The sequence below is a fragment of the Streptopelia decaocto genome, assembly GCF_964273445.1.
Source record: "Streptopelia decaocto genome assembly, chromosome: 9".
Lineage (NCBI taxonomy): Eukaryota > Metazoa > Chordata > Aves > Columbiformes > Columbidae > Streptopelia > Streptopelia decaocto.
Window position 1 is genome coordinate 19973923 of NC_138664.1, and position 26152 is coordinate 20000074.

The 26152-nt window shown below is 48.2% G+C and overlaps 1 protein-coding gene across 1 annotated transcript in view; it reads left to right on the plus strand.

The window, feature by feature from the left end:
* Positions 1-17842, plus strand: part of HCN4 (hyperpolarization activated cyclic nucleotide gated potassium channel 4) — a gene marked incomplete at both ends in the record, with an annotated part of 92142 nt that extends 74300 nt beyond the window's left edge. The window contains 4 exons of the mRNA XM_082061480.1: positions 1814-1960; positions 3807-4047; positions 5743-5907; positions 16287-17842. Coding sequence (XP_081917606.1) covers positions 1814-1960; positions 3807-4047; positions 5743-5907; positions 16287-17842 — 2109 coding nt within the window. The remainder of the gene's footprint in view (positions 1-1813; positions 1961-3806; positions 4048-5742; positions 5908-16286) is intronic.
* Between the last annotated feature and the right edge of the window lie 8310 nt (positions 17843-26152).

The following is a 26152-nucleotide window of genomic DNA, read 5'->3' on the forward strand; positions in this document are numbered from 1 at the left end:
GACACTGGTCAGTGGTCCAGATCAAGACATGGCTAAACCCCAGAGTATAAGGTGATATTTTTGGCAAATAATTTATTCAACAAAAATGTGGCATCAAACCAAGCAGAACCATTTGTGGATTTAGGACAAATTTAATAAAAGCGAGTCGGCAAAAGCTAGGGCCTAAGGATTTCCTTTTCCATAATGAGTGGATGTATGATGTCTAATTTGCCAGGTCCTACATATGTCTCAAATGCTGCAGTGCATCTTCAGTGGCAATAGACATCTGTGTTTAGGCATCTGAGCCAAGCAAGGCCCTAAACTTTCTGCATTTAAGAACATAACCTGCAAAATCCTCCGTGGGCTCAATCCAGTGAGTTGTCCCCATGTGAGGTATAGGTTTCTGCTCCCTTTATCTTCCTTACTCGCTGCTGCAGACTGTGCAGCAGCCAGCATGGAACTTCAGCAATCCAGCTCATCGAGTGCGACGCTCATTGCCGATTCTCTGCCTGGCTGCCTGTGGGGAGGTGGTGACTCGCTTGACTTTGATCATGCTGTAGTGATCATGAATATTTACAGCCAGCTCCTCTGCTGCTAGCTACAGACAAAAAGCTCTGGAAATGCCAGGAAACCCCGAGTGTCCCCTCCGCCACCTTGGCTTCTTAGAGTAATTCCTTCTCCTCTCTGGTGCAGATCAAGTTGTTAGCATGCAAGGCAGTGCCAGCACAGACTGTACGGAGAGCAGAGTGACACTGATGTGTGCAGGGGAGGTCTGTAACGAGCAGAAGTTTGGTAATTAGGCTCTTCAGCACAAGCTGCAGTAAAGGGACATTCAGAGACACAAAAGAGGGGAAAGAAGTATGGAAAAGAGGGAGCATAGTCCTTTTGTCAGCATTATTTACATGCTTAGGATCATATTGGGAGCATGGCCATTGCAAGGCACACCCGATACCCCTGCAGCACCTTCAAGGCAAGTGCACACATTTACAGTCCTGTGCCCTTGAGGAAGTGTCACTTGCTTATAGAAAGCACCATTCAGCCCCAAATACTGCTCTGGCATCCGTCAGTGTGCCCTTGTATTCCCCTCTAAATGACATGATGGAAGTGTAAAACATTAGGTAAAAATACAGACAGTTTTGACAGCACAAGTGCATGGGGCAATAGGTGAAGAAATGCCAGACCTGTGCAGCCCTAAGTGGGAGAGCAAAGGTGCCGTCGTAGCTGGCACGGACGAGAACACAGAGGAGGAAACACAGGCCAGGGGTGCTGCAGCTTCAACGAAGAACCATCAGGTTTCTAGGTGTGTCCTTTGGTTTGTGCTGGTGACCATCCAAGGCAGAACCGTGTTCTGCGGTTCCGTACAGCCCCTGGGCTTGGCTGAGGCCTTACTACTCACACACCCTGGCCACCATTCTGCTGTGTGGTGTGGAAAAACCTTCTGTCAAGGGCACATTGTGCTTTCCTTGCTCTCATTCTGCGTGGAGTTTGGACACTCTTCCCTTGGCATTATTTGCTGAGAGGAGATTCCTAGCTGAGCACTTGTTACTCGTCTCTGCTTCTGACTCTTGCTGTGTGCGTAGGGGAGAACAGGCACCAGGGCTGCTCAGCTCAGGAGAAGTTTAAAGCTTAAAACATAGGGCAACCATTTGGGGAATATAGCAAAGTTGTCTGCAAACTCCCTGTGTGTTCAGACAGTCTTCTGCACCAGATTTATCTGCCTAGTGGCTTAATGTGAAAGGAGCAGGGCTGGGTACGGTCTGCCATGTGCTTGTCCATGAGTGGGCACCGTTTGTTGCATGTCCTGGTAACTCCTCTTCCTCTCTCCCCTGCACAGTACAAACAAGTGGAGCAGTATATGTCCTTCCACAAGCTCCCTGCAGACATGCGGCAGCGCATCCATGATTACTACGAGCACCGCTACCAGGGGAAGATGTTTGATGAGGAGAGCATCCTGGGAGAGCTCAGTGAGCCCCTCCGCGAGGTAAGGAGAGGGTGGTGAACGGGCAGCGCTTGTTGCTGTTGTCTTTGGCAGCTGTAGAGTTCCCAGTGCGCAGTGTCCTGTCCCCGTGCTTTGCTCTAGTGTCATGCCCAGCAGACATGTGTCTGAACAGCCATAAATGCCCCATTTTTCTTGACATTGTGCCTGTTCCTCTTGGCCTAACTTTCTGGGAGAGGAAAGCCAAGAGGAATATGGTCCACAGCTTGGCAATGTTCATTCAAAGGGAGTGACTGTCCTACTCATTGGTGTATGTCTGGGATTCCCTTGGTCATGGCAGAAGCCACCGCTGTGGAGAGAGAAATCCAGGCCTTTGGCATTTGCAGGACTGCCGCCCGAGTCTGCGAACTGCTGCAGCACAAGTGCTGTCTGAAATAAAGGCCATGGGGGCTACAGCGCGCAGGCCCTGACACACACTAGTCATGTGAACAGCTATTAATACATCTGGGCACCTTTTGAGGCCATGGCGATGTCTGGCCATGTCATCCTCTTTCTCAAAGTGCCTTGCTGTTACCTCACACTTCTCTCCCCATGCATACGTGCACCACAGCATCTCAGTGAGCTCCCACCACATGCCCCCTAACGTTAAGCTGTAGCTCATATATTTATATAAACCTCTATGCAGTGTGCTGGCCTCATCTGTGCCTCGTCCATCATGTGTACCAGCATGTAGGGTCAAAGGAAAGGAGGAGCAGGGCCCACACTTGAAAGGAGTCTCCACAGAAAACCCCTTTCCCCAGCTGAAGCCAGCAATGCAGGTTCTCCCTAATATATGCCTTTGATATGTTACCCATGAGCACTAGAAGCAGTCTTCCTCCTGTCTTCCCCCCCTCCCTGGGTAATGTACTTCCATGGGAGGGAGGAGGAGCTGAGGATCTACCAGCTGTATTTTAAAACTACTTCTGCCAGAGTCTTGAAGGGCAGCCCTGAAAAGTACCCTGGTGAGGAGGAGGCACCTGCTTCCCCAGCCCTCTTTCTTCCTGCACAGATGCTCCTTCCCTGCTTGGCTGGGGAGTGTTATGCTGAGGTGATTTACCTGATATCACTTTCTGCTGCTTTCAGAGTCTGAGCTGACACGGCACAGAGCAGCTCCTGTGCAGCAGAAAGTGCTGTCGCACCCTCCGAGTGACAGCAAGCCACAGGAGGAGGCACAGTCCCTGTCTGCTGTATGACAGCTGAACAGCTGAATTGGGTTTTCTTCATGCAAGGTTGATGATCCAGCCTATGCCCCAGTGACTGGTGGGCACCTCTCCCTCCCCTCCCTTGACACTGTCCCCAGCTGCTCAGGATAATTCTTTCTCTGAGCGCCTTGCCGCATTTGTGCTGTTTAATATCTCATTGACAAGGAAGGGCAACAGAGAACGTAGGGCTGCCAAGGTGAGTTATGACATTTTCCCAGAGAGGAGCCCTGGGCTTTTTCATTCAGTGTTTCACGGACACTATGCACCTCTCTCGCAGTTCAAGGTTTCCTGCAGAAAGAGGTATATTGTGTCTGTTTGGAAGGTTGGGGCGTATTGTCCCTGCTCAAAGAGAAAGCAGATGAATGGAAGCAGTGAAGCGTGGTGTCAAGCTATCAGCTTCAGCTAGCTCTGCTACATGCTCTGAGCATCCAGAGGCCCACTCCAGCCTGTGCTCGGGGGAGCCAGACTAGGGGAACAGCATCTTTTTTTGTTATTTTTAACTTTCTAATGTGCAGGTCAAGTGGGGGATCTTCATAGGCTATTAGATATTGACTAAATATATGTGTGTGTTTTTTCTGCTCCCTGTCCCACCTTTCCTCCCTCTCTCTCTTTCTCTCTCTGTCTCTCTTTTACACTCACTTTGTGGTCAGGAAATCATAAATTTCAACTGCCGGAAGCTGGTTGCCTCCATGCCCCTCTTTGCCAATGCAGATCCCAATTTTGTGACGTCCATGTTGACCAAGTTGCGGTTCGAGGTGTTTCAGCCGGGGGATTACATCATCCGGGAGGGCACCATTGGCAAGAAGATGTACTTCATCCAGCACGGCGTGGTGAGCGTCCTCACCAAAGGCAACAAGGAGACCAAGCTGGCAGATGGCTCCTACTTTGGAGGTGCGTGTTGGTCCATCACCCACAGCAACACCCACTGCTGTTGCTCATACATTCCTTAACTTGTCCTTGGCATGCAAGGGTGGCAACATGTGGAACTGATACCACAGGAACCTCCTCCTCCACCCTCTGTTCTTCTTACCTGTCTTGCAGCTTCCCATATAGTAAATTGTGCAATGAGAGGTGACTGGGACTCATGGGTGATGCAGGAGTTTAGATAATAAATGATAACAAAACAGAGAAGGGGAACTTAGTTCTTGTCGGTTCATTTCTTTTTGCCCCAAGCAAATGAACAGGTCTGTGAAGCTGAGAACCTACAGAAAAAAAATGGAGCGATCTCAATTCTCCAGGCACATTTATAGTGTTGCCTAGTCCTGCTATCTGGCATCTATCATATGAGGTACTGTAGAAACTCGGAGGAAAAAACATAGTCCTTCATCTCCCCAGCCTGTGGCTGAGCAAAATGTCGTGAAGGTCAGCAGGCAGGCGTAATGTATCATCTGGAACAGTCAGGTCAGAAAAGCGTATGAAACAAGATTTAGGATATTGTTCTTCTGAGTAACACAGAGACACCCACCCAAGCCCTACAGAGACCTCACTGACAGCTCAAGACAGACAGGTCTCTGGTAGGTGCATGTTTCAGTACAAGCACTGAACACACCGCAATTAACAACCTACTGAGCGGGGACAGAATGAAACCTGCCTTTCATTCCCTTCTGTAAGGCCTTTTCCTTTTTAAAAAATCCCCATCATGCATTTCCTACACTCTTCTTAGTCTCTTACATCCTGTGAAACAACCTGTCTGCATCTACCTGCAGTACAAGGATTCTGCACATCCCTAGTAAGTTGGGTCAGTTTGCTGGGATTTGGAGTTCCAGGGTTGGACTCAGGATACCCTGACTCTGACCAATTTGATTAAAATTGCTGATGGCATTCAGCGTGTTTTAGATACCATACACACAGCTCTGCACACACATTCAAAGATGACATGGTCTTGTAAGCACGATGTCCTTAGGAAAGCAGCCTCAGGAGCTCTCCGCTGAGTGTTCAAGGAGCGTCTGTGTCTAAGTCAGGCATTTATGGTAAAATCAAGGGCTTTCTGGTCTGTATCCAGCTGGGCATCCTCCTAGGAGTAGCTGACTGCAGTGTAAGTACACCATGAATTAGTGGGCAGCACTAACTCAGTTTAGTCTGACAATCTGTAAGCTTGTGGCACATCTACAAAAAACTTCACAGACTTTGAAAAGACAAATGTTCCAGGTGTGGGGTTCAAAATTACTGCCAAGCACCAAAGCCACAGGTCAGCACAGAGCCTTTACTACAAACCTAGAGAGAGGACTGGCTTCAATGAGAGCACAGCTTGACCTGCTCCCAGCACCCATGAGGAGCTGGAGAAAGGCAGCTTCTCCACTCGGAATAAACGAATGGAATCTTTGATAATCCACCATAACAAAACTTGACTGGCTAATTAGATCAGCAGAATCCCTGGGGTGCAACTGTGTGTAGCAGCTGCCACAGCCGAGCCCCCTGGTATTTTAAAATGTTATTGCATATTGAGAATATTACCGTTGTTTGTGTTTTCAGTGGGAGAGCAGGTAGACTCCAGCTCGAGGGGAGACTGGTGTGACAGTGCCAGGGCTTGTGTCACAGGGTGATAGTGTCTGTCCCCATGTTCTCAGGCTGGCTCTTTCATTCCAGAAATCTGCCTGCTGACACGTGGCCGCCGTACAGCCAGCGTGCGAGCTGATACCTACTGCCGCCTCTACTCCCTCTCCGTGGACAACTTCAATGAGGTGCTGGAGGAGTATCCCATGATGCGGCGAGCTTTCGAAACCGTGGCTCTTGACAGGCTGGACAGAATTGGTAAGTAAAAGGTGTGAGGGTCTCCTTCCCATTACCTGCTGCCCTGGCACCCTGTCTCCATAGAATCATACGATGGTTTGGGTTAGAAGGGACCTCAAAGATCACATAGGTCTGTAGTTCCTTCTCTGGAGTTGTGAACTGAAGGAGATTCCAGCCTGTCTGTTCTTGCCTGACCTCAGCCCCTGCAAGGTGCCCCATTCACAATCATTTAAATCCCCATCTTTCTCACTCTTTTTCTTTCACACATACACATTTCTGCTGGTCCTGCTTTCATTTGTTTCCCTTTCTAAGAGGTCTTTTTGAAGAACTGAGATCTGCAATCTGAGTCCATCAGGGCCACACTGATGAATTCCCTACATTTTGAATTTTAGCTCAGAATGTGTAAGTACCCACAGCCTCTCAGGTCCAAGAGAAGACAGCCCAGGCTGTGAGCCCAAAGTCCTGCAAGCAAACCCCAGTATTTCATTGAAGTGTTCTGTGGCAGAAATAATCTCTCAGCACAGGGACTTAAGTGTTTGTTACAGTGTGACCTGATTTTGCAGGGATATGGTTGTTGGTATTAATTTTTTGTAAGACAAAAACTGGCAGCAACGTTGATGAGGAAGAGGATTCTTCTCTCGTTTATCAATGCATAATGAAATGCAGACATAATGCTCCTTTTTTGCACCTTTTTTTTCTGACCGTATTTGACAAGCAACTGGAGAAGCAGGTAGTGCTGTAGGGAAGGGAAAGCTTTGGGTGCTTTCTGATCCTAAAGAGACTCTTGTGCAAAGCCATCAACCAAACACAACCACAGAGGACCTGCCCAGCTGAACGTCAGAGCCCAATTATAAATATATTCAGGAGGAACAGGCACTTGATGGAATGAGGCATGGAACAATTGCTAAAAAGCTAACCTCCCACAGCCCAAAGGAAACATAGGTAACCAAGGAGTATTACTGGATTGCTCTAGCTCATAGTGACCCATCCCAGGATGATCTTGTGTCTGTGGTAGACATCACCTGTGCTGCAAATATCCTTGTCTAAACAGAAAAGCCAAGGATGTTATTCCTTGGTCACAGCCAGAGACGTTTAACACAGAGTGATTAAATGACAAGGTTGTGCAAGTGGTCTTTGCAGAGCATGGGACCAAGCATTGCAGAGTCCCAGTCTAACTCCTTTAGCTTCTTATTCTATATCTCCTAAAACCACTTGCATTTTCATCGCTTTTCAGCCTGAAAAAGGTCAGCGTGGGTCTGAGTACAATGCAGAGGCAGGAGGATGATGGGGTGAGGGGGTAGGGAGTAAGCTGGCATCCCAGCAAGGGGTGCAGTGCCTTTGGGGCTTTTCGTGCCAGGAACATTGTATTCTGTGCATCTCATTACCTGCTGCAAATCAGAAAGTGTGACCCCTGAGGAAAAGGTTATGAGCTAAATATGTCGAGTTTGGCAAAGCCCACACTAATGAGGCCCTAGTGTAAGTGGCAATAGTCCCATCACTCGGGTTATTTAAATTAGACTGTACAAAGCACTAAGGAAATGTAATGTCAGGTGCAACCAGGGGTGGGCCAGCTTGAGTTTATCTCCAGTTCTTCATCTTTAGATGGTCAGTGCTGCTCAGCACCCTAGTCTGACACTCTCTGTGACTGTGTATACACGTGGGAAGGGCGTCCTGTGCCCCTTGTCTTTTGCTTTGGGTGCTACTGCACACACAACTAAAATTCATGGAAAATTCTGAACCAGCGTGAAGAGCCTCACATGCTTCTTCCCCTAGGAGAAATTCCCTTCCACGCGCAGCGGCAAAATGTCAGTGTAAGGTCAGAAGGTGACACAGAGCTACTGGAATAACAGGCCCTTTGGAGCAGAGCTCTGGCACTGTCCTCCCCTCCTTTTGCCATTCTGCTGACCTGAGACAAAATCAGTTCTGTGCCATATAAAATGCAGAGACCTTCAGAGTCGTACTTTTAAAATCCCTTTTTCCCTGGCAGTCAGACTTGAGAGCTGCCTGTTCTCTCAACTTTACATCCTGTGCTATTGCAAAATAGCATCTTGATAGCACCTTCCAACCCTATTGTGCCCAACACTCTGGAATTTCATAAATAACCTAAGAGAATTATGCGCACCCTACTGAAACTAGCAGATCCTATGGAAATCCTTGTCTTTATAAATAAGGCATTTCTTCACCTTCCCCCGAAACGTGCACCATCCAGAAAGAGCAGCACAGTAGCTGCGTTAGTCTGCATGGATTGACTAAGGCTGGGATCCCACAGAGGTTTGTGTCCCTGCTTCACTCTGCGCTCTGAGTAACTTCAGACTCTGAGTAACTCCTCAACCTGCAGAGCATCACACACCTAACGCTCAATGGGCTCCAGACCTGAAGGCTGAGACTCAAGAAAATTAGGCTGATCACTGATTAATGACCATTTTATCACTGACTGAATCTTCCTCTTGTTCTTGACCAAGCTGTAAAATTCTTTGTCATATTTGTTCAGTTCTCCAGTGAGTAATTCTTTGTGTGACAAGCATTTGTGAATCGGCCCAGTTTGTGATGCACCAGTTACATAAGTCACATCGTTCTGTTCCTGACTGGCTTTGAAACTGGCTTTCAGTGACCACTGAAGCTTAAAATTAGATTTTCACAACTGTTCGCACTTGTAAAACACAACCGCTTAAATGTTCATTGAAAGTAAATACAATACAGGTCCTGGATATTGTCGAGTCAGAATTCACTGATGCATTGAAAAAATAAGGGGGGACAATTATTGTGTATTGTTCATTGTGCTGTAATAAACACCATAAATGTGTGGCATAAAGTTGCTTACCATCCGTGCCGAGGCCGCTGGTGAGAGCTGAGAGCATACTTAAAGCCAGAGGAAGTTATTGATTCATTTTTGACAGGAATTTGTCACCACATAGTTTGCAATGCATACACTTTGAATGCCAGTTGCATATGTTGCAGTTAACCTAGGGTTAAAAGTGCTTCGCACTTCCTCCAGGCATTGCAGATGCTAAAAAACTAAAGCTAAGACATCACAATACCAGTCTCCAAATATAATAATATAATATTGTTGCAGTACAAGAATGTCTGTTCAAGATAGATATTAGAGTGCTAGAAGTTTGAAAAGCTTTATCATATAAACAAGCCACAAGAATAGCTGTTCCCAAACTTTTTGACTGGGCACCCTGTTTATCAGCTCGTGATCACGCTTTTGCAATTGAAATCCTGTTGGGTTTGCAGCCCCGTTTGTCTAGGTCGTGCCTAATGCTTTGGGATCTGCTGCCTCAGAGGAAGGGCTGGCCTGCCTTGGGCTGGCTGAACTGGGAATGAGAAGAGCCGGGATCTGTGCCAAGCGCTGCCACACGTTCTGTTTGTCCTTGTCGTGCCTTTGCTCTGTGCCTCAGCACCTCATCTCTTCCACAGGGAAAATAAAACCAACACAGGTGGAGCTCTGTCTTTGAATGCTTCTTAGCTGCCGTGTGGCAGGGGCCTTGCAAGATCATCCGAATAAATGAAACAGACTGAAACGTGTGTAAATTAAACAATAAATACTCAGCAAAAATTTTACACTGTATCTGCATCCTAGTCCCAGATTGGTTTGCTGTACGCAGGTGGGTAACCCCTGAAGAGCTGCACATGAGATGAGCAAGCAGATTTGGTCATAAGGCTGTATACATATCTGTATATACTTATTTGAGGCTGCTGATACAGACACAGGTGATGTACAGATACAAGTTCCCATGGCCCAGGTAAACAACGGCAGAGTATGTGTGCTTTGGGAGAGAGCTTTATTTCAAAATCACATTGAACTCTGTCCAGCCCTTTAAGGAGGTGGAATCTTATTTATTATCCAGGTACTGAGCAGGTGAGGGTGTCCATGGCTGACAAGAGATAACACAGGTTCTTCAGTGTTGTGTCTCTCCCATCATTTCCAACAGTACAGTGTGGAGATCTGAATCTGACTTTTATAGTCAACAGAGAGAGAAAGGTGTTTAGAGTGTGATTTGTCTTCTCCGAAGGTGACTATCCAAAATAGCTCAGGTGAATCCCACCCTGGAAATGCTGCCTAGCACAGATGTGCAAGGTAGGAGCATGGACTTCAGCAGGAATGGAATATTTGAAGTTGTTTTTATTTGGAAGTGAAGGCCCAGACTCAGAGTATTTGCTGTTCAGCCTGAGGAAAGATGCCAGCAACCCACCAGCTGTGCGTGAATGCAGATTACTTCAGCTTAATTAAGGTGAACCGGCAACCCTGTTCACCTGAATACAAAGTGCCATTTCTCATGCAAAACTCTAGGAGGAAAATAAAGCCAAAGACACCCCAGCACAAGTGGTGATGAGATCCAGGGAGACCTGTATTTGAGTTTGTAAATGACCTTGGTCACATCAGTTTATCCCAACCCATGTCTACCTTGCAGGGCGCAATTTCTTTGGGCAGTTTGGTCTCCTAAGCAGGAGTCACCAGGACTACCAAAGGGTAGTTGATTTGCTGGGAGACAAGAAGAAAAGTGAGGGAGTTGTAGGAGATAAAGTATATTTGTGCCTCATCTCTGCGGGTCCCCCAAGTTATGGATTCCTTTTATATTCAGGGAGCCGCATCCACACCTCTTTGCATCTGCATCAAAATAAAGCACCTGTTCAGATGACATTTTACCATTCCAACACCTTTAAAGATAATTTTCAACCCTCTCCTTAATTATATAAAGTAGGGCCTGTTTCCCAGCTGCACCTCTAGACTGAGTGGGCTTTTCTGCCTGGAAGGCAGTCCAGCAGCTATCTGCAACCAGACCAGCTGATGGCAAACCGGTGTCTGCCCGAGCGTGTCCCTGTCACAGCTGCCAGCCCAGCAGGCACCGAGGACGGAGCGCAGGACCTCAGGCTGCAGACAGAAGCACTTGGAGGAGGAGGCAGCTCTTTGGTTTCAGTCTGCAGCCATAAGCAACAGCCGGGACACCGTGCGTGCGGCAGCCCAGGGCGTCACAGGCCTTTTAGAATTACACAAAATGTGAAGAGGGGGAGTGAAGAACTTACTTGATTTTCAGTTTTGTTTAACTGCCATGAGATTCATCAGACAACATTGTTCACTGTGTGTCATTTGACCTACAGCAGTTTGGCCCAGTTAAAGTTTGCGTTCTGTCTGTTCAAGGAGATGCCACAGATTTTGAAAGATGTCTGTTCAGTTTATGGGAGAGGAGAAGCAATCAGTGGCAGGCCTGAGCTGTAAGGGAGGGAAGACCTCCACTTGGAAAGATAGAGAATCGTCCATTTTACATTTTTGAACTCGTTGTTTGTTAAGATGGGTAATAAGACAGCAGATTCAGCTAACCTCCCCAGTAAAATTTATTTCCCTTATAATATGGCACTTGGATTTCCCACAAGAAAACCTCTGTGTGCAGGTGTAATTCCACATCGGCTTGCAGGAGAGAAGGGAATATTGTACTTTAAATGCACCAGCTGAGTTCAGCTGATCGAGCTTTAGCAAGAGAAATGAAGCTGCAGGTGCAGGTGGGTGCTGCCTTGTGCATCTCGTGGCACAAGAACACACGTATGGCAAATACTGCAGAGTGGGTCAAGAGCTGCACATCCAGCTTGTAATGTGTTTACGCAGCCAGGCTCTCAGGGAAGTTAATCTGAATTAGTTTCCAGAGCAGATTTGTTAAGTGCACCAGACTCTTCTGTCAATGTTCTTAGATGTGATCCAGCTGGCTTGGCTTTGATTCCACGAGCTGCTCTAATTGTGATCAGAAACCTTTGCATGCCAGTTAATACAGTTCAGTGTGGGTTAACCTACCTCTGAGAGAAAGTCAGGCTTGGACAGGAAAAGAGCACATATACGGGGAGTTAAGAACTGTTTTCAGATCTCTGTTCCAGCTAGTTTCCCTTTGTACATACTAGCAAGGAGAGGAGGGCCAAGGAGAATCTCCATCCCCTGATGGATGCGGGGGAAACATAGTGACAGAAGGTGAATAATAAGAAGCGAAGACCTGAAAGAAGTCACCATGTGTCACTTGGACAGCAGGCCAGGGCATAAGCCAGCCTAATAAAGTGAGATTATTTCAAATACATGCAAATTCAGAGAGGAATTTAGTGACCTGAATTCTTAAACTGCAGCCAGTGGGCTTAGACAGAGCTGAAAAGAGAAATGAACAGAAAGTCAGAGCTAATTTCCCCTGTGTCTGTGCGGAATTTTAACAACTGAAGGCTAATTTTGATTATTTGATGGAAGAATTATTGTTGAGTGCTGGCTCCTTTTATGAAATCACATGAGCCTTTCTCCTTGGTCTTTTGTGTGCTATCTACAGTTGAGGAAAATCTGACTTTGCAGTTCTTTATTAAGGGAGAAACATCTATTTGCTTAGTTTCCATAATTTTACATACCCTACTCCGCTTCAAAGCACCAGTAGCTTTGCAGTGAACATCTTCTAGGCTTTAAATATCTTCCTTTTCTTTTTCTTCCCCCTGTATTTAGCCTATTGTTCCAGTGAGGAAAATAGGGAATTTTTAGAACCCAGAGCACTCGATTAATGGTATTTATTTTTATCTATGGGGGGAAAAAAAAAATCATATTGTGTGAGGAGCTGTACAAAGTGAGCAAAAAAGTCAGTTGTGCCGTGGAGACCTTTTAGTCCTAAGTCCCTGTGCTCCGGTAGCAATTCCATAATTAAGACATGGGGGAGAAATAAATTCAGAACCACTGGCGCAAGCAAACTTAGTCCTGCTGCCTTGTTCCCCCATTGGCTTCTGTTTCATGCAGGACCTTAGTCAGACCTGCCAGGAAAACGTCTTTATCCCAGCAGGACTCTGCCTGCTCTCGTCTGCTGCTGCTTGGAAGGAGGATTTTCTTCAGAAGCAACTAATAAGACTTAACGTTGGTGTGTGGAAACATCATGTAAATGATACAATTAATTAGAATAGTGGAACCGATTAATTTTTCGGTTTGCTAACCAGTGACAATTCTGAAAAATGATTTGGAAAAATTGCAATATTCTGTTTTAAAAACAACAAAAAAAATCCAAGGTGTTTGCTGGAGCTGCTTTATCAATTTGACACAAATTTAAGGAGCTTTGATGAGACCATTTTCCGGTAAATAGTATGCACGTTTGGAAAATGTTAGCATATTCTCTATCTAGAGCTGTGCCGAGGAAACCACAGTCTGCTGTTCAGCTCTTTCTGTGTTTCCAAGAGCTCCGGTTATGAAAACATCAGTCCCCTCAATTCATCCGTGCAGGTCTGATTAACATCGCTGTGGGTTCTCATTTGAATTGAGGGCAGCACTGGAAATTGCAGCCTATTCAAGCACAGACGAGCAAATCAGAAGCCAAAGACAGGTGAGATGGAATTAAAAGAGTGAGCTGAGGTGTGATGATGGAAACACCGAGCGGTTGCTGGTATTGAGCTTTCTGGAAAGCTGCACTAGCAGCATCTGCTGTTTCTCCTTCTTCTACCCCTTGCTGTTCCTCCTCAGCCCAATTTTGCTACAGTCTGTTAGCAAGAAAGCAAATGTGGCTCGGTGTTTTTTTCCCTGGCTGCTTTGAACTCAGCGTGTGCCTCCCATCCGCATCCTGACCTCACAATTGTGCAAGGTAGCGGCAGGTTCCCCATGCTGGGATTTGTACCTTCAACTCCAGAAAGAATGATTTACAAACCTGCAACCCGAATCCCTCTTCAATTCCTGTGCTGGCCAGAATCTCTCTTACCTGTCTGTTTTATTTAAGATAGGTTGGTTGTTCCTTCTCTTGGAGTAGTTAGTATTTCTACTTCTGTTTAAGCAACTCTTTGCAATCTATTTTGTTTGTGGGCACGTATGTGATTCTAGTAGATACCAGGTGGAAATGACTGTGTTGACCCTCTGCGCCATTCACTCCCTTTCACTCTGTTCACTGCAAAAATGCTCAGAAGTTTAAAGGTGACATTCGTGCTCCCTCTGGTGTGCCTGGCTGAGTGAAAGGCGGGTGGATCTGTAGGTAGAACGCTGTGTGTTCTAGTCCAGTATACAATGACACAGACATTATATACATTTTTGCTCTTTTTTTTTTAATGGGCTTGTCTAAAATCACAATATCTCTTAGGTCCTCCTGGAACTGAAGGGAACGGTTCTTAGCAGCCTGTGAAGTTCCCTATAAATCAGTATCAAATCACCTCTTCTCTGAGAGAAGCTGAATACATTGTACTTATTCACTGATGTTTTTCAAGCCTGATTCTTGTAGTTACTTTCTGTACCTTTTCATGCTGTGCAGCTGGACACCAGAACTAAAACATCATACTACATGTATGCCTTCCCAGTATTATGTGTGATAGTGACTATTATCTCCTTTATACTTTACAATTTCCCCCTTTCTTGTGCAATAATTGTTTCACCCTTTTCGGGTGGTAGATTTGGAACTCAACTATTTATGTTCAAGACTCCACCATTTCAGAGCTACTTTCTAGGACACCAGGGTACCAGCTACTGTCTTCAGAAGGTCATTCAAGTTCTTTGCTGCCAGGTGTTTGATTTTACATTGGCTAGAGTAAGAGGCATGTCCTTAAACTTCTACTCTTTAATCTTTTACAGATGTAAAACATACATCATACATTTAAACACCCAAATGACAATCCAGATGTCATCTATGCACTGTGTACATAGAGATCTGAGAAGGAAATTCCTCTGGAATCTCACTGGGCTTTACTACCCAACGTAGCCATCCACTCTTAACCATTCTTCCTCAGAAACCATCTACTGGCCAGTTTAAACTAGGATGCTATATGGGACAAAATAAATATACTGTGGTCTTAGTCGATAATATCAATGGTTGGCTTATCTTGAGAGTTGCGATTTCATGAAAGCATGAAGACAAATTTAGCGGATGAGGCCTTGGTTGCAGGAAATTTAATTGACCTGAGCTGTGCTGCCAGCCTTTAATTCTTAAAGCATGACATGATTTGGGGGTTGAAATACAGAAAAAGAGGCCCTTCCACATCCAGGCCTCCTTTCCATACCTGCTGCTATGTCATGCTCTGTAAACCCACAGCGTTTGGCAAGATGCTCTCTGTTTGCCCTGGTCCTGTGCGGGATTGAGAAGTGATCAGCCAGGAACCAGCAGAAATGACATTTGAATCAGAGCAGAGTTTTCTCTGAGGATGCGTTTGGTTCAGGAGCAAGGTTAATACAGCTTTTGATCTGATCCAAACTGGCTGGTGCCTCATCTAGAGGTGACTCCTCTACGCTCACCCCCTGAGCTTCAGCTACAAAGTGAACTGTGTACGGACACGCAACCAGCGCCGGGGATGTGCACACACACAAACACAGAACTTACTGCGCTGAACCCTTCCAATCCAAACAGCTTCAGTAAAATTAAGTGAAAAGGAAGCCTGTAGGCAGGTGCTATCCACACTGATTTTGTAAGAAAATCATTCAAACCGGCATATACCAGCTCTTTATGAATCAATGCTGGCACATTTACCGATTTGCACTCTGTTATGAGAACAGAGGTATGAGAACCATTATGCAGAGAGCTTGTCCACATCAGAAATCTTATTTTTTGTGAAGGCATTTGTGCTCTGGCGAAAGGGCCTCACGGGCAGCATCTCATCCCCCAGCTCTGACCAGTCCTGTTCTTCGGTCCAGCAGAGAGCATCCCTTCAGTGCCAGCTGCACGCTCAGGCCAGACGAACTCGTTACGCCACATTTTTCAGCCCATTTAAAAGGCAAAACGCTGAGCTAATATTTTGCTGCAGGTGAGGAAGTTCAGCTGGCACCTGATATTTGCTGGCCTGCAGATTCCTTAAAGTTGGGGCTAGAAGGGCACGGCCAAGTAAGATGGGAGCTGCAGCTCTTACTTGGGCCAGCTGAGCTTTTCCAGCATGTAAAGTCCTTCCATCCCTTATTCCATAGAGAAATTTCCTTTCCACTAGAAACACATATTTGTCTCCAGACGGAACATGTTGCACGAGGCAGATGAGGAAAAGGTGTAGCTGAAGAAGATTAGCTGAAAACTGAGGAGACTGGACTGGATTTACATTTTTGAGGTTTTCCTTTGCAGACACAACAAAACGACAGCCTTCACATTTATTCTCTTTTTCTAATGGAAGTTCAGATTGTGAGGTGCAAAATGGGAATCTTCCAGATTCATAAGCTTTGCTACCAGTCTGCCACACTTATCAAAAGTGGCTTTACTGTCTAAGTCAGAATACATGTCCTGTCGGGCACATTTTTATGGGATCTTGAGGTTTGTTGATCATACGATGAAACTAGAGGATGTGACGTTTGTACTCTTGTTGCTGGAGCAGAGAGACTGTGCACAGATCCCATAATGACAGAGAAAGTGCCGGCAATCCGAGGAAGGTCTGGCAGGAGGCTTTGAGGAAGCCTCCTGTGCTTTGACATATCCGAATGACACTTTCTCTCTTCACTTTCTCTACAGGCAAGAAAAATTCCATTCTGCTGCACAAAGTCCAGCATGACCTCAATTCGGGCGTTTTCAACTACCAGGAGAACGAGATCATCCAGCAGATTGTGCAGCACGACAGGGAGATGGCACACTGCGCTCACAACGTCCAGGCCGCCGCCGCCGCCGCCGCCGCTGCCGCGTCCACCCCGACCCCCGTCATCTGGACCCCACTGATCCAGGCGCCCCTGCAAGCTGCAGCGGCCACCACTTCCGTGGCTATAGCTCTGACCCACCACCCGCGCCTCCCCACTGCCATCTTCCGTCCTCCGGTGTCCGTGCTGGGTTCCTTGGGCCAGCAATCCAACCAGACTCCGAGACAGCTTAAAAGGCTGCAGTCTCTAATCCCGTCGACAGGGCCTTCTGCCGTTGGCTCTCCCTCCAGTACTCCATCCCAGCTGCACACCCCCGGAGCAGAAACCCCTTCGTCCTCTTCCTTCCACATCCAGCAGCTCGCAGGGTTCTCAGCTGCCGCCGGCTTAGGCCAGTTCCAGGTGGGATCCCCTCCGGGTGGCCCGAGCCAGCCGGGTTCCAGCAGCATGTCCTCGGTGGGACCGAGCCAGTTCCAGCATGCGCCTTCTGGGTCACCCCTGGGGACAGCTCAGCCCGTGCAGCAGCAGCAGCCGCCAGCCCTTCCCAGTGCTGGCTTTGGGCACTTCCAGCAAGCCACAAGTAGCTCCCCATCAACATCGCTCACCCAGCTCTCATCAAACTCACCCCCCAGTCTTCTCAACCAGTTCCAGCCCACCACAAGACCGCTGCAGGGGGGACAGTTACAGCAGCTCTCGGGTAGCGGGACTTTGGGGGGAATGAATCACTTCCAACCCCCTCTTTCTTCCAACTCTCCATCCTCCAGCCTCAGCCAGCTGGCACAGGTCTCTGCTGGGCCGTCCTCAGGCCTGTGCCAGACACATCCAAGTGCTTTAGGATCGTTAACTGGAACGATAGCCCAGCTCCACCAAGAACGGCCGCCTTTTGCCTCCGTGTCTCCGCTACAACAGTCTGGCGTCGCCTCTCCCTGTTACACCCCTTCCGGCCTTAGTCCTCCTAGTCAGAGCCCAGTGGCGACAAGAACTTTTCAGTGTGGCCCTTCGGGGGCCTCAGGCTCTCACGGATCTCTGCTCCTGCCTCAGACCGCCAGCCCACCTCCGCAGATCCTGCAGTCCAAGAGCACGCCGCCCGTGCCGCCGGGACGTCTGAACCAGGACATCAAGTTGATTTCTGCTTCCCAGCCATCTTTGCCCCAGGAGCTGGCTCAGACACTGAGCCAAAGTTCTCCTCATTCCTCTAGAGAATCTATTTCCAGCTTCTCCCCTTTTCCTGGGGGAGGGACCGGACTTCTTGGGAAGCCTTGTAGCTCAATTCCTGGGCGTGTGACTTTACCGCGTCAGATGTCCTCAGGTTCTTTACCGCATCCGCTGGTGTTTGGGGCCAGCGCTGCAGGCGCTCTGACTGCTGGCGGGCGGAAAGAATCCATAGTGCTCACAGGGGATCTGGAACCTGTCAGATCCAAACTGCCCTCCAATTTGTGAGGACTCCTTCTGAGAGCTGGTTATGTCAGCCGTGCAATTCAGTTCCCGATTAGACTTTCATGAATCTTTTTTTTTTCCTTTTTTTTTTTTTTTCTCCCCCTCTTTTCTCTCCATTTATTTTATTTAGGTTTAACTGTGATTAGAAACAAACAAAAAACCACATGAAAAACAACAACAAAAAAAAAAGATAACCAGGTATTCTTAGAGCTATAGATTTTTGGTCACTTGATTTTATAGAATATTTTAATACATGGAACAAAAGGATATGAGCAAATTTAATCCAACGAGGTAACGCACAGACGAGGCGTGTGCCTGAGCTGGAACATATGAATGATCAGCCATAGAAGCCACCAAAAAAAAGGTTTTCCTGTTGAGACAAAGATCCGAGGTTGACGTGGGCCATGATAGGGACCATCAGGTCGGGCCTGTAGCTGGTGTGTGTAGAACAACTCTGGTTGGCCTCAGCTTGGCCTGGCTTTGCACCAGCTGTGAACCCAGCACCTGTTGATGGGGGAATTGGATGGCTCACTGTGCGCATCAGAAAGATTCACTTGCCCCAGGTTTGCTCCTGGGATCAGCAGGTTGCAGAGGAAGCAAGAAGCGGGGTGAGTGTCATTAATGCAGTCCCATCTAGGGATTTCAGAAGGGCTGAGTTTTTGCTTGGACTCCATCTGAAGAAGATAAAGGTGACCAGGAGATGGACGGGCATGACTTGTCTCCTTCTTATTCCACTGATGTTCTAGTTGGGAACAAGAAACAATCCCTTGTAAGTCCCAGGGAGGGCAGTGAATATCCCCTCTGTATTATTGTAGGCATCACAGATATGGGTTGTGGGAGAAGTCCTGTCTCTCTGCCAGCAGAAGAGCCCAAGCTTCAGCCTCTCTGTGTTTTTTTTACCGTGTGCGCTGCCTGCCAGGGCAAAGCGAGGGGAGGGACGGGGATAGAGGCAGCACTTTGGCCTTCCCTCCCTCAGTTTAATGTCTCAGTGTCCATGGGCTGACTGCTTTGAAGACAACTGGGTAGAAAAAGATGGAGAAGTGGGGTGCAGTCACCCCAGCCCTTTTCCTCCTTAGCCCAGGGGAGTCTGAGCTTTGAGGCACCAAGCCAAGAATCCTCCAGATTTGCAACTACGTTTCTACCATTTAAATCAGATTAGAGCAGAAATTCGGCCGGCCGTGGTCTATGCTTCTCTGACGGGGGAACTGAAATCCTTTGCTTGATTTCACCAGCAATAAGCGCCTGCATGTGGCTGGCGTTGGGCTTGTCCTGCAGCGTCACGGACACATCTGGGGCCTGGCAGGCACCTGCAGCTGGATTTTCCAGGCTCCCCTGATATAAGGCAGTCAAAGCGGGATGGAGACGGTAAGGGGTCATTGGGTGCGCGCAGCGCTGAGAAGCGACAGCCTTTACCTCTAGAGCAAACGTCTCCTTTTCTTTTACTTCGATCCTTTCTTTCTCTCTCTCTTTTTTTTTTCCTGTAGGCCAAGAGGTGTCTCCAGCCACCTCGCTGTAAAGAGTCAGGTGCTCAGTTTTTCTAACAGGTCTTAGAAACACATGTCCAGCCTTCCTCTGTTCCCAGCGATCACGGGGTCCTGGCAGCCCTCAGAAGGAAAGCAGGACTTCATGCAGCAGTGCCAAAAAACTACTATTTCCACAGTAACGATACAGGTCCATAAAACTCCCTCTTTTACCTCTTCCCACCCCCAACTCTCTCCCGAAACACTGGCTGACAGTAGTTTTTTATACCGAATTGTTTGCAAAACTCTTGACATGTGCCTGTATCTTGAATGTCGCTGCAAGCATTACTGGGCACTCCTGCTTCAACGTGCTTTGGTGGCTCAGAATTCAGATGTAATCAGCTTTGGTCTTCCTTAAAGGGTCAGGGGAACTCTGGAAATGTTTTTTCTACTAGCTACATACAAGTATATATGTGTGAGTGTGTGTGGTGGGAGGGGTGCGTGTGTGTGTCTGTGTGTGTGTGTGTAGATTTTATATATCTATCTATATATACACACATGCTTTTCTATATATAGTATACAGTTATACACATATGTAGTCTATTTATGCACATGTGTAAGCACGCACACACACACATATATATATCTCCTAGTTTTAAAATACATGTCAATTTTGACCCTCCTGTAGGACTGATTGGCAGGTGATAATTATAATCCATAGCTCCTGCTTTTCCAAATATGTACAGGTTCATCTTGAAACAGAATCAGTTGCCGGAATTGAAGCAGACTCAGACCCTCTCAGATTTTCAAAGGTATGAGGCAGTTCCTAGAAGGAAGACTCACAATATCCTTTTAAGTTTGATATTTCTTTTAGCGATCTTTTTTTCCACGTATGCTTAGAGGGCCCCTAGAACGAGCATCTCAAGAGGTTGGGAGCTGTTTGGGTCTGGGGTATTTAATAAAAGGAGCTGGTTTTCAATGCCGAGCCCTCTTGGATGACGGTCCCGTGACTGCTGCATTGGTACTTGAATCTCAACAAGCCCTGTGGACACTCAGACAAACGGAGGGGCACAGCAACACCCCGAGGGCTGTCTCTGGTAGATGTGCGTTCCATCCACCAGTCTGGTGAACATCCTTCTTCGGTTGGGTTCCTTTGCTTTGTTTTTCACGGGGATATTTGATTTTCCAGTTCTTAGCAGTGCAGTAGCCAATATTGAGTTATTCCGACTGGACCCCAGTCAACACTAGGCTTGTCTCAGTAGGTGGAACTATATTTATTATTATTATTACTGTTATTTTTTGGTTTCTTTTTTGGGGGGAAGGGAGGGAAGAGTTCTAAGGGTGGGGTTTGCAATATAAAACACACAATAAAAACCTTAGTAAATAAAAATGTGAAAAACCCATCCCTCTGACTGGCCGTCTGCTTTGAGTGTTGAACTTCAGGCAACGTGAGATGAGGTTTCAAGAAGTAAAAAAAACCTTGGGTGACATTTCAGTCCTCTCTTTCCTACTGGACAGAGGAGCCTGGAGGGTTTTGTCTGTATTTTCCTGATGTCTTTAGAGCTTTAGTAGTGCGTTTACCTGCTGCCACATGTCCACCTCACACGTTCTTGTAGGAATTAAGTCTTAAGCCGTTGACAGTAAAAGTTTATAACTTTTGCCTACACTTGAATTTTTAACAGTAAAAAGGAGAAATCTGTGATCCTCGGAGAAGAGCCTGAGGAGCCCTGCCACAGGATCCGGACCTTAACAGCTCGGAGTAGGAGCTATCACAGAAAGCAGACAGGAAACCAGAGAAATGAAATAGCCGTTTCGAGGTCTCACACTAAGCTGGATGAGGATGTCAAGGTCAGGACCTGATATATTTTAGGAAGATAAAACTAGACTCAACTCTTAGCTGTCCTTTCACTCCTCTGAGATCCTCTTTGAGCCTTTGTCCAGCCCCACTCTACACACGAAATCGATGATTTGGGTCAGTAGCTCAAATGGGAGCTGTTGCCTCGTGCCTTTTCTTTCTAGCAAAAAAAAATGTAGGGCCGAGCAGCCCAGCTGCTGGAGGTAGTGTGTCCCACAGCCCGTGGCAGCGAGGTGTAGCAGATACCATCCTCCACCTCTGCCTTCTGATAGTCTCACATTCATCTTTCCTGCTCTGAAACCTCATTTTCATGGTAACTTCTCATCCAATGGTTTTATTTAGCCCTCTGACATCTTGTCCAGCCTCTGAAAGACTCGAATTTGCTAACACATCAATTGTGTTTCTTCCCTGCTGAGATGAGAACAAGGTCCAGGACCACCTTTGCCAGAATGCCCAATGCCGGAGATGTCAAAAAGAGAAAAAAAGGAGCCCAAGGGCTATGAATGAAATCGGTATTTTGCAGAGAAAGATGCACAGACACACAGACTCCCGCTGGCACAGCCCAGCACAGGCTCAGTCCAGGCAGGACGCTCCTTTTCCCTCCTATTTCTGCCAGTACAGGAAAACAGGAGAGCCTGAGAGTCTCCCTGCAGCAATCCTCTGGCCTCGCCTGGCTGTAAATCAGCAGGAAAGCATAAGGGTAAACCAGATATTTTCATCAGAAAATGCTGTTCCCTTGAAATGAGAGGACTCCTCCCTGGTAGGTCAGTTCAGGAGTTTCAGTGAGGGAAGCTCAGGCAGTGAAATACTGGTTTTGCCTTTCAAAATGAATGTCTGTGCCAGCGTTTTTTTTTATTTTATGTGCCATTACTATTACAGAGGAAACTGGGATGGTGAGTCAGTCCAATTTAAAAATGTGGTTTAAAATTACATTTCACAGAAGATTTGTAAACTTCCAAGGTTTTAATGCTGGAATAGAACGAAGATCTAAGTTTTGAGCTTTGAAACTTCCCTGTGAAACCTGCTTTCTGTTCTCCACCAACACCCAGCAGGGATTCAAACACAGCCACAGGTTGCAGAAGAATGGGCAGGAGGGTCTCATGCTTTTCCTGAGGGCCCCCAAACTCATACTTCTTTGACCCTGTGAGACATTTTGAGGTGCTGGAGACCAGCCTTATTCCTGGCAGTGCTTTCGGAGCCCCTGCACCGGCCTTCGATGGCAAGGAAAGTGGTGCCAGAGGTGCGGCGAGAAGCTGGCTGGGGCTCAGCTCTTGGAAATGAGGCTTTTTTCTTCCTCTTTGCAAATTCACTGAGCTGTTTCGGACCTGCGAGGTGATGATGAGGTTCACTGAGCACAACATTCAGTGCTATGTGGGCACGAGCCTGGCATGTGGGCTCTTTGCTCAGCATTGACCTCCAGTCACAACCACCGTAAGACACCCTGCAACATCTCTGATGTGTCTCCAGGAAGCCTGACGCTGGGGTTGCGGTTGTGCATGCCCTGGATGAGTCTTTTTTTAAATCTCTGCAAATTCAGGGATCTTGTAGTGCTGGGCACAGGACTGGTGAGCTCAGAGGAGGAATCTGGTACCCTACAGAGTACTCCAGTGAGTGCCCAGGAGGAGAAGGGATTTGTACATTTCTCCTCCTTGCTAGGGGAGACATCATTACTAACTGAGGAACCACAACTTCAAAGAAACGAATACATATATTCATATATTATTTAAAATAAAGAAAACCAGGCACTTGTGACAGCTTTTACTTGTTTACTCAGCCTCAGGAGCCACCTGGTACATGCCAACTCAAGGGGCTGATGTGGCAGTGGGACACGAGCTGCAAGCTGCGTGAGCTGGGCTCTGCATTCCCGTTATTCTGTGGAAGAGAATCGCTTTGCAATGTGGAAGATGTGCACGAGGCAATGCTCCCATTTCTGTGCAAACCACGGCATGTAAAAAGCAACTGAGAGAATTGCCCAAGGCCTGTCACTGCTGGTGCGGCGTCACTGCTGCTGCTCCTCCACCTTCAGGCAGAAACAGGAGGAACCGGTGGCCAGGCAGAGGTGACATCTCACTGCTTACACCTCTGTAGGACAACAGAGGACTCTCGCCCCCCAGCTCCTCTGCAGCCACCTCTGGCCAGGCCACCTGTCACACCGCACGTGACTGCAGAGAACTCAGCCACTTCTGCCCCTGGGCTCTGCAGCCACCTCACACAAAAGGAAAAGCTTGCAGAAATGAGTGACTGAAGGGCCCCCACCTCCCTGTGGGACTGGAGACATGGGGAGGGCACAGACAATCATATCCTCAAGTGATGGGGTAGGCAGAAATCTTTCCAGCCTTACCTGGCTGGGACAAGGGTACAGAACAGGAATACAGACCACAGGGGAGGCACCAGGGTGGGAACAAAGCTCCGTAGCTGAGGGAGCTGGAGCCCAGGGAGAGAAGGGAGAGGGTCCAGCGTTGGCGTCTCGACAGCCCTGGCAAAGAGGTGCTGGGGATTGTGGTGGGACTGAAAGGCTGACCAGGAGTTTCTGCTTCCCATAGGCAAGGGCAGTGTCACAGCTTGAGCGCTAGTGAAGCAGAGACAGCAGCTGCTGGCACCAGCGCAGCCCCAGCACCCGACAAGGTGCACCTGTCAAAGGTCATTGTCCCTGCAGCACCCGTGGGTGGCAGACACCTCTCCAAGCCCGTGAGAGGTTCGGCTGGGCCATCAGTACCACGTGAGTCCCAATAGAAGGGAGAAAAGAGGCCAGACCAGCCATGGCACTGGGATCCCCCTGCTGATGCTCTGCTCCAGTGCTGACCACCCCTCTTTTTGCTGGTGGCACTTCAGCCCTCTCCTATCCACCATTACCCCCTTGTTGACAGTGTCCCACCCCTCCATCCCTGGAAGAGGTGACCGACTGGTGGCCTCTGGGCAGGGACGTGGGTGGGGTGGCCCTTCCCACTGCTAAACTAAAGCGGGGCTCAACGGGGAGAGAATCAGGGCAGGGAAAGCTGCAGTTTGGGTTTGCCCTCAGCAGTCAGAGGTGGTTTTGCAGCCGCTTGTCATCAACTGGGTGGTTCCTTGGTCACATTTCTCCCTTTCCCCACCCAGGGAAATGCTCAGTTTGCGGTGCCAGGATTTCTGTGGCCACTCAGCCAGGGTGTGACCACCAGTGAGTTTGGTTTTTAAGCTCAAGCCCACACTCAGAAATCTGCAGAAATTCAATCAAACCACTTAGGCATATTGTGAGCAACACTACCCCCCTCCTGGCAGAGGCCTGGGCTTGGCTCAACACTGCTTTTCTGGCAGGAGGGAACAATGTGGAGAAGCTGGGCCACCCCGAGGTCCTGTCCCCGTGTCCCAGCTGAGCACTGCCTGTTTTCAACGCAGTGCTGAAGTCTGAGGTCCCAAGTGTTTTCGCTGTTTAAGGTGTTGGGCCGGGAGGCCTGGCTGGACGTGCATGATGGCCCTGGATGTGAGCTGTCTGCTGCCAGTGCCACCCGCCCCAGTGACCCTGTTAGTGCTGGGGCCTTTCCAACGTCCCCGTCCGTGTCCCTGCCAGGCGCTGTCCTTGTCTCTGCTCCCAGCAATCCCCGGGGACTGCTCTCTGGATTGGCATCTTCAAAGGTCCCCTCAAACAAATCCCTTCATTGCCTGCTTTCTACCTTTTGGTAAAAAAGGGGGAAATTTTCACACATCAGTATATGCACATTGGTTTTGTCCCTCAAATCATTTGCAGAGGCCTCAGACATTTTGTCTTTTTAATTCCAGCACACTGAGCCTAAGCTTCACTTCGACTTTAGGCTCTGTTTTAAATGGAGCTGAATATGGTGCCATCTACTATTTGCAAATTAAGGAAAGAAAATCCTAACTTGGTTCTACAGTTGCAGGAAAGTAAATATTGATTTTTCTTTTAAGAAGGCATTGCAAACCAGCTGCCTTTCAGCCTCCAGCTACCAGCTGGCCTTAATCACCAGCAGTGACTGTTCTCAGGTCCAACTTTTAGCAGGCACTTGATTAGAAAAGACATTGACTGAAGTCTCTCGGAAGAGGTGAATGCTCTTTTGTTTTAACAGGGGAGAAAGAACAGCTTGATAGGTTAAAGCGGGTGCTTTAGGCCAGCAAATGCAAGATCCTTTTGTACGCCTTTGAGTGATTTCTTGTTGGCATGGGCACTGCAGGACCCGGTTTCCTTGCGGTGTAGGGGGAGCTGGTCACCTCCTCCAGAAATGCCCCCCCGAAGGCAGCCCCTGCCTGTGGGAGGCGATGGGATCTGCCCAAAGCTGTCCTGCGGCACTGGGCACGAAGGTGTTAACAGCATCTCCCAGGGCCACATGCCTCAACGCCTTCCCCTCTCTAGGAAGCTGCTCTCCCTGACTGTGCTGCAAATTAGACAGCTCTTCAGGGGCATTTTTGTTTTTTTACACACTGGTTCTCTTCAGCTGTGATGGGAATGGCTGGGGCTCACCCACGCACGGCTCCAGAGGAGCACACGTGCTCTCCCCCTCTGGCTCTGCTGGAGATGGGTCATGGGGGTGGCTCATGGAGGACACGGTCAGCTGCCCTCCCCAGACGCGCTGCTGCCTCTCAGGTGTCCTCTCCGCCCGCGCTGGCCTCCTGCTGCGGTCAGAGGGTGCTGTCAGCTCCGGCCCTGTGCATGCCCATCACTGTCAGCTCCTCTCGGCAGCGGCTCGGCACTGACGTGGGCCAGCACAGCCCTGCGGTGGCTCTCCAGAGGGACGGGAGCTGCTCTTGGCTATTGCTGATGCTCCAGTTGGCCCAGCTGCCCCACCATCCTGGGAGAAGTGAGGTCACCCTACCACCCAGCATGGGAGGCAGGCATGGCAGGTCCTGGCACTGCTGGAGCAAAGCAACCAAAGTTAAAAGGGCCTGGCAGACCTGGGAGTGACTTCTTGCTCTTAGCAGGGGAGGAGAGATGGAGAACAGGTCTTCAGTGCTGCTCCTTTGGAAGTAAGTTGGACTCTTGAAGTTGGCAAACATGACACCCATCTA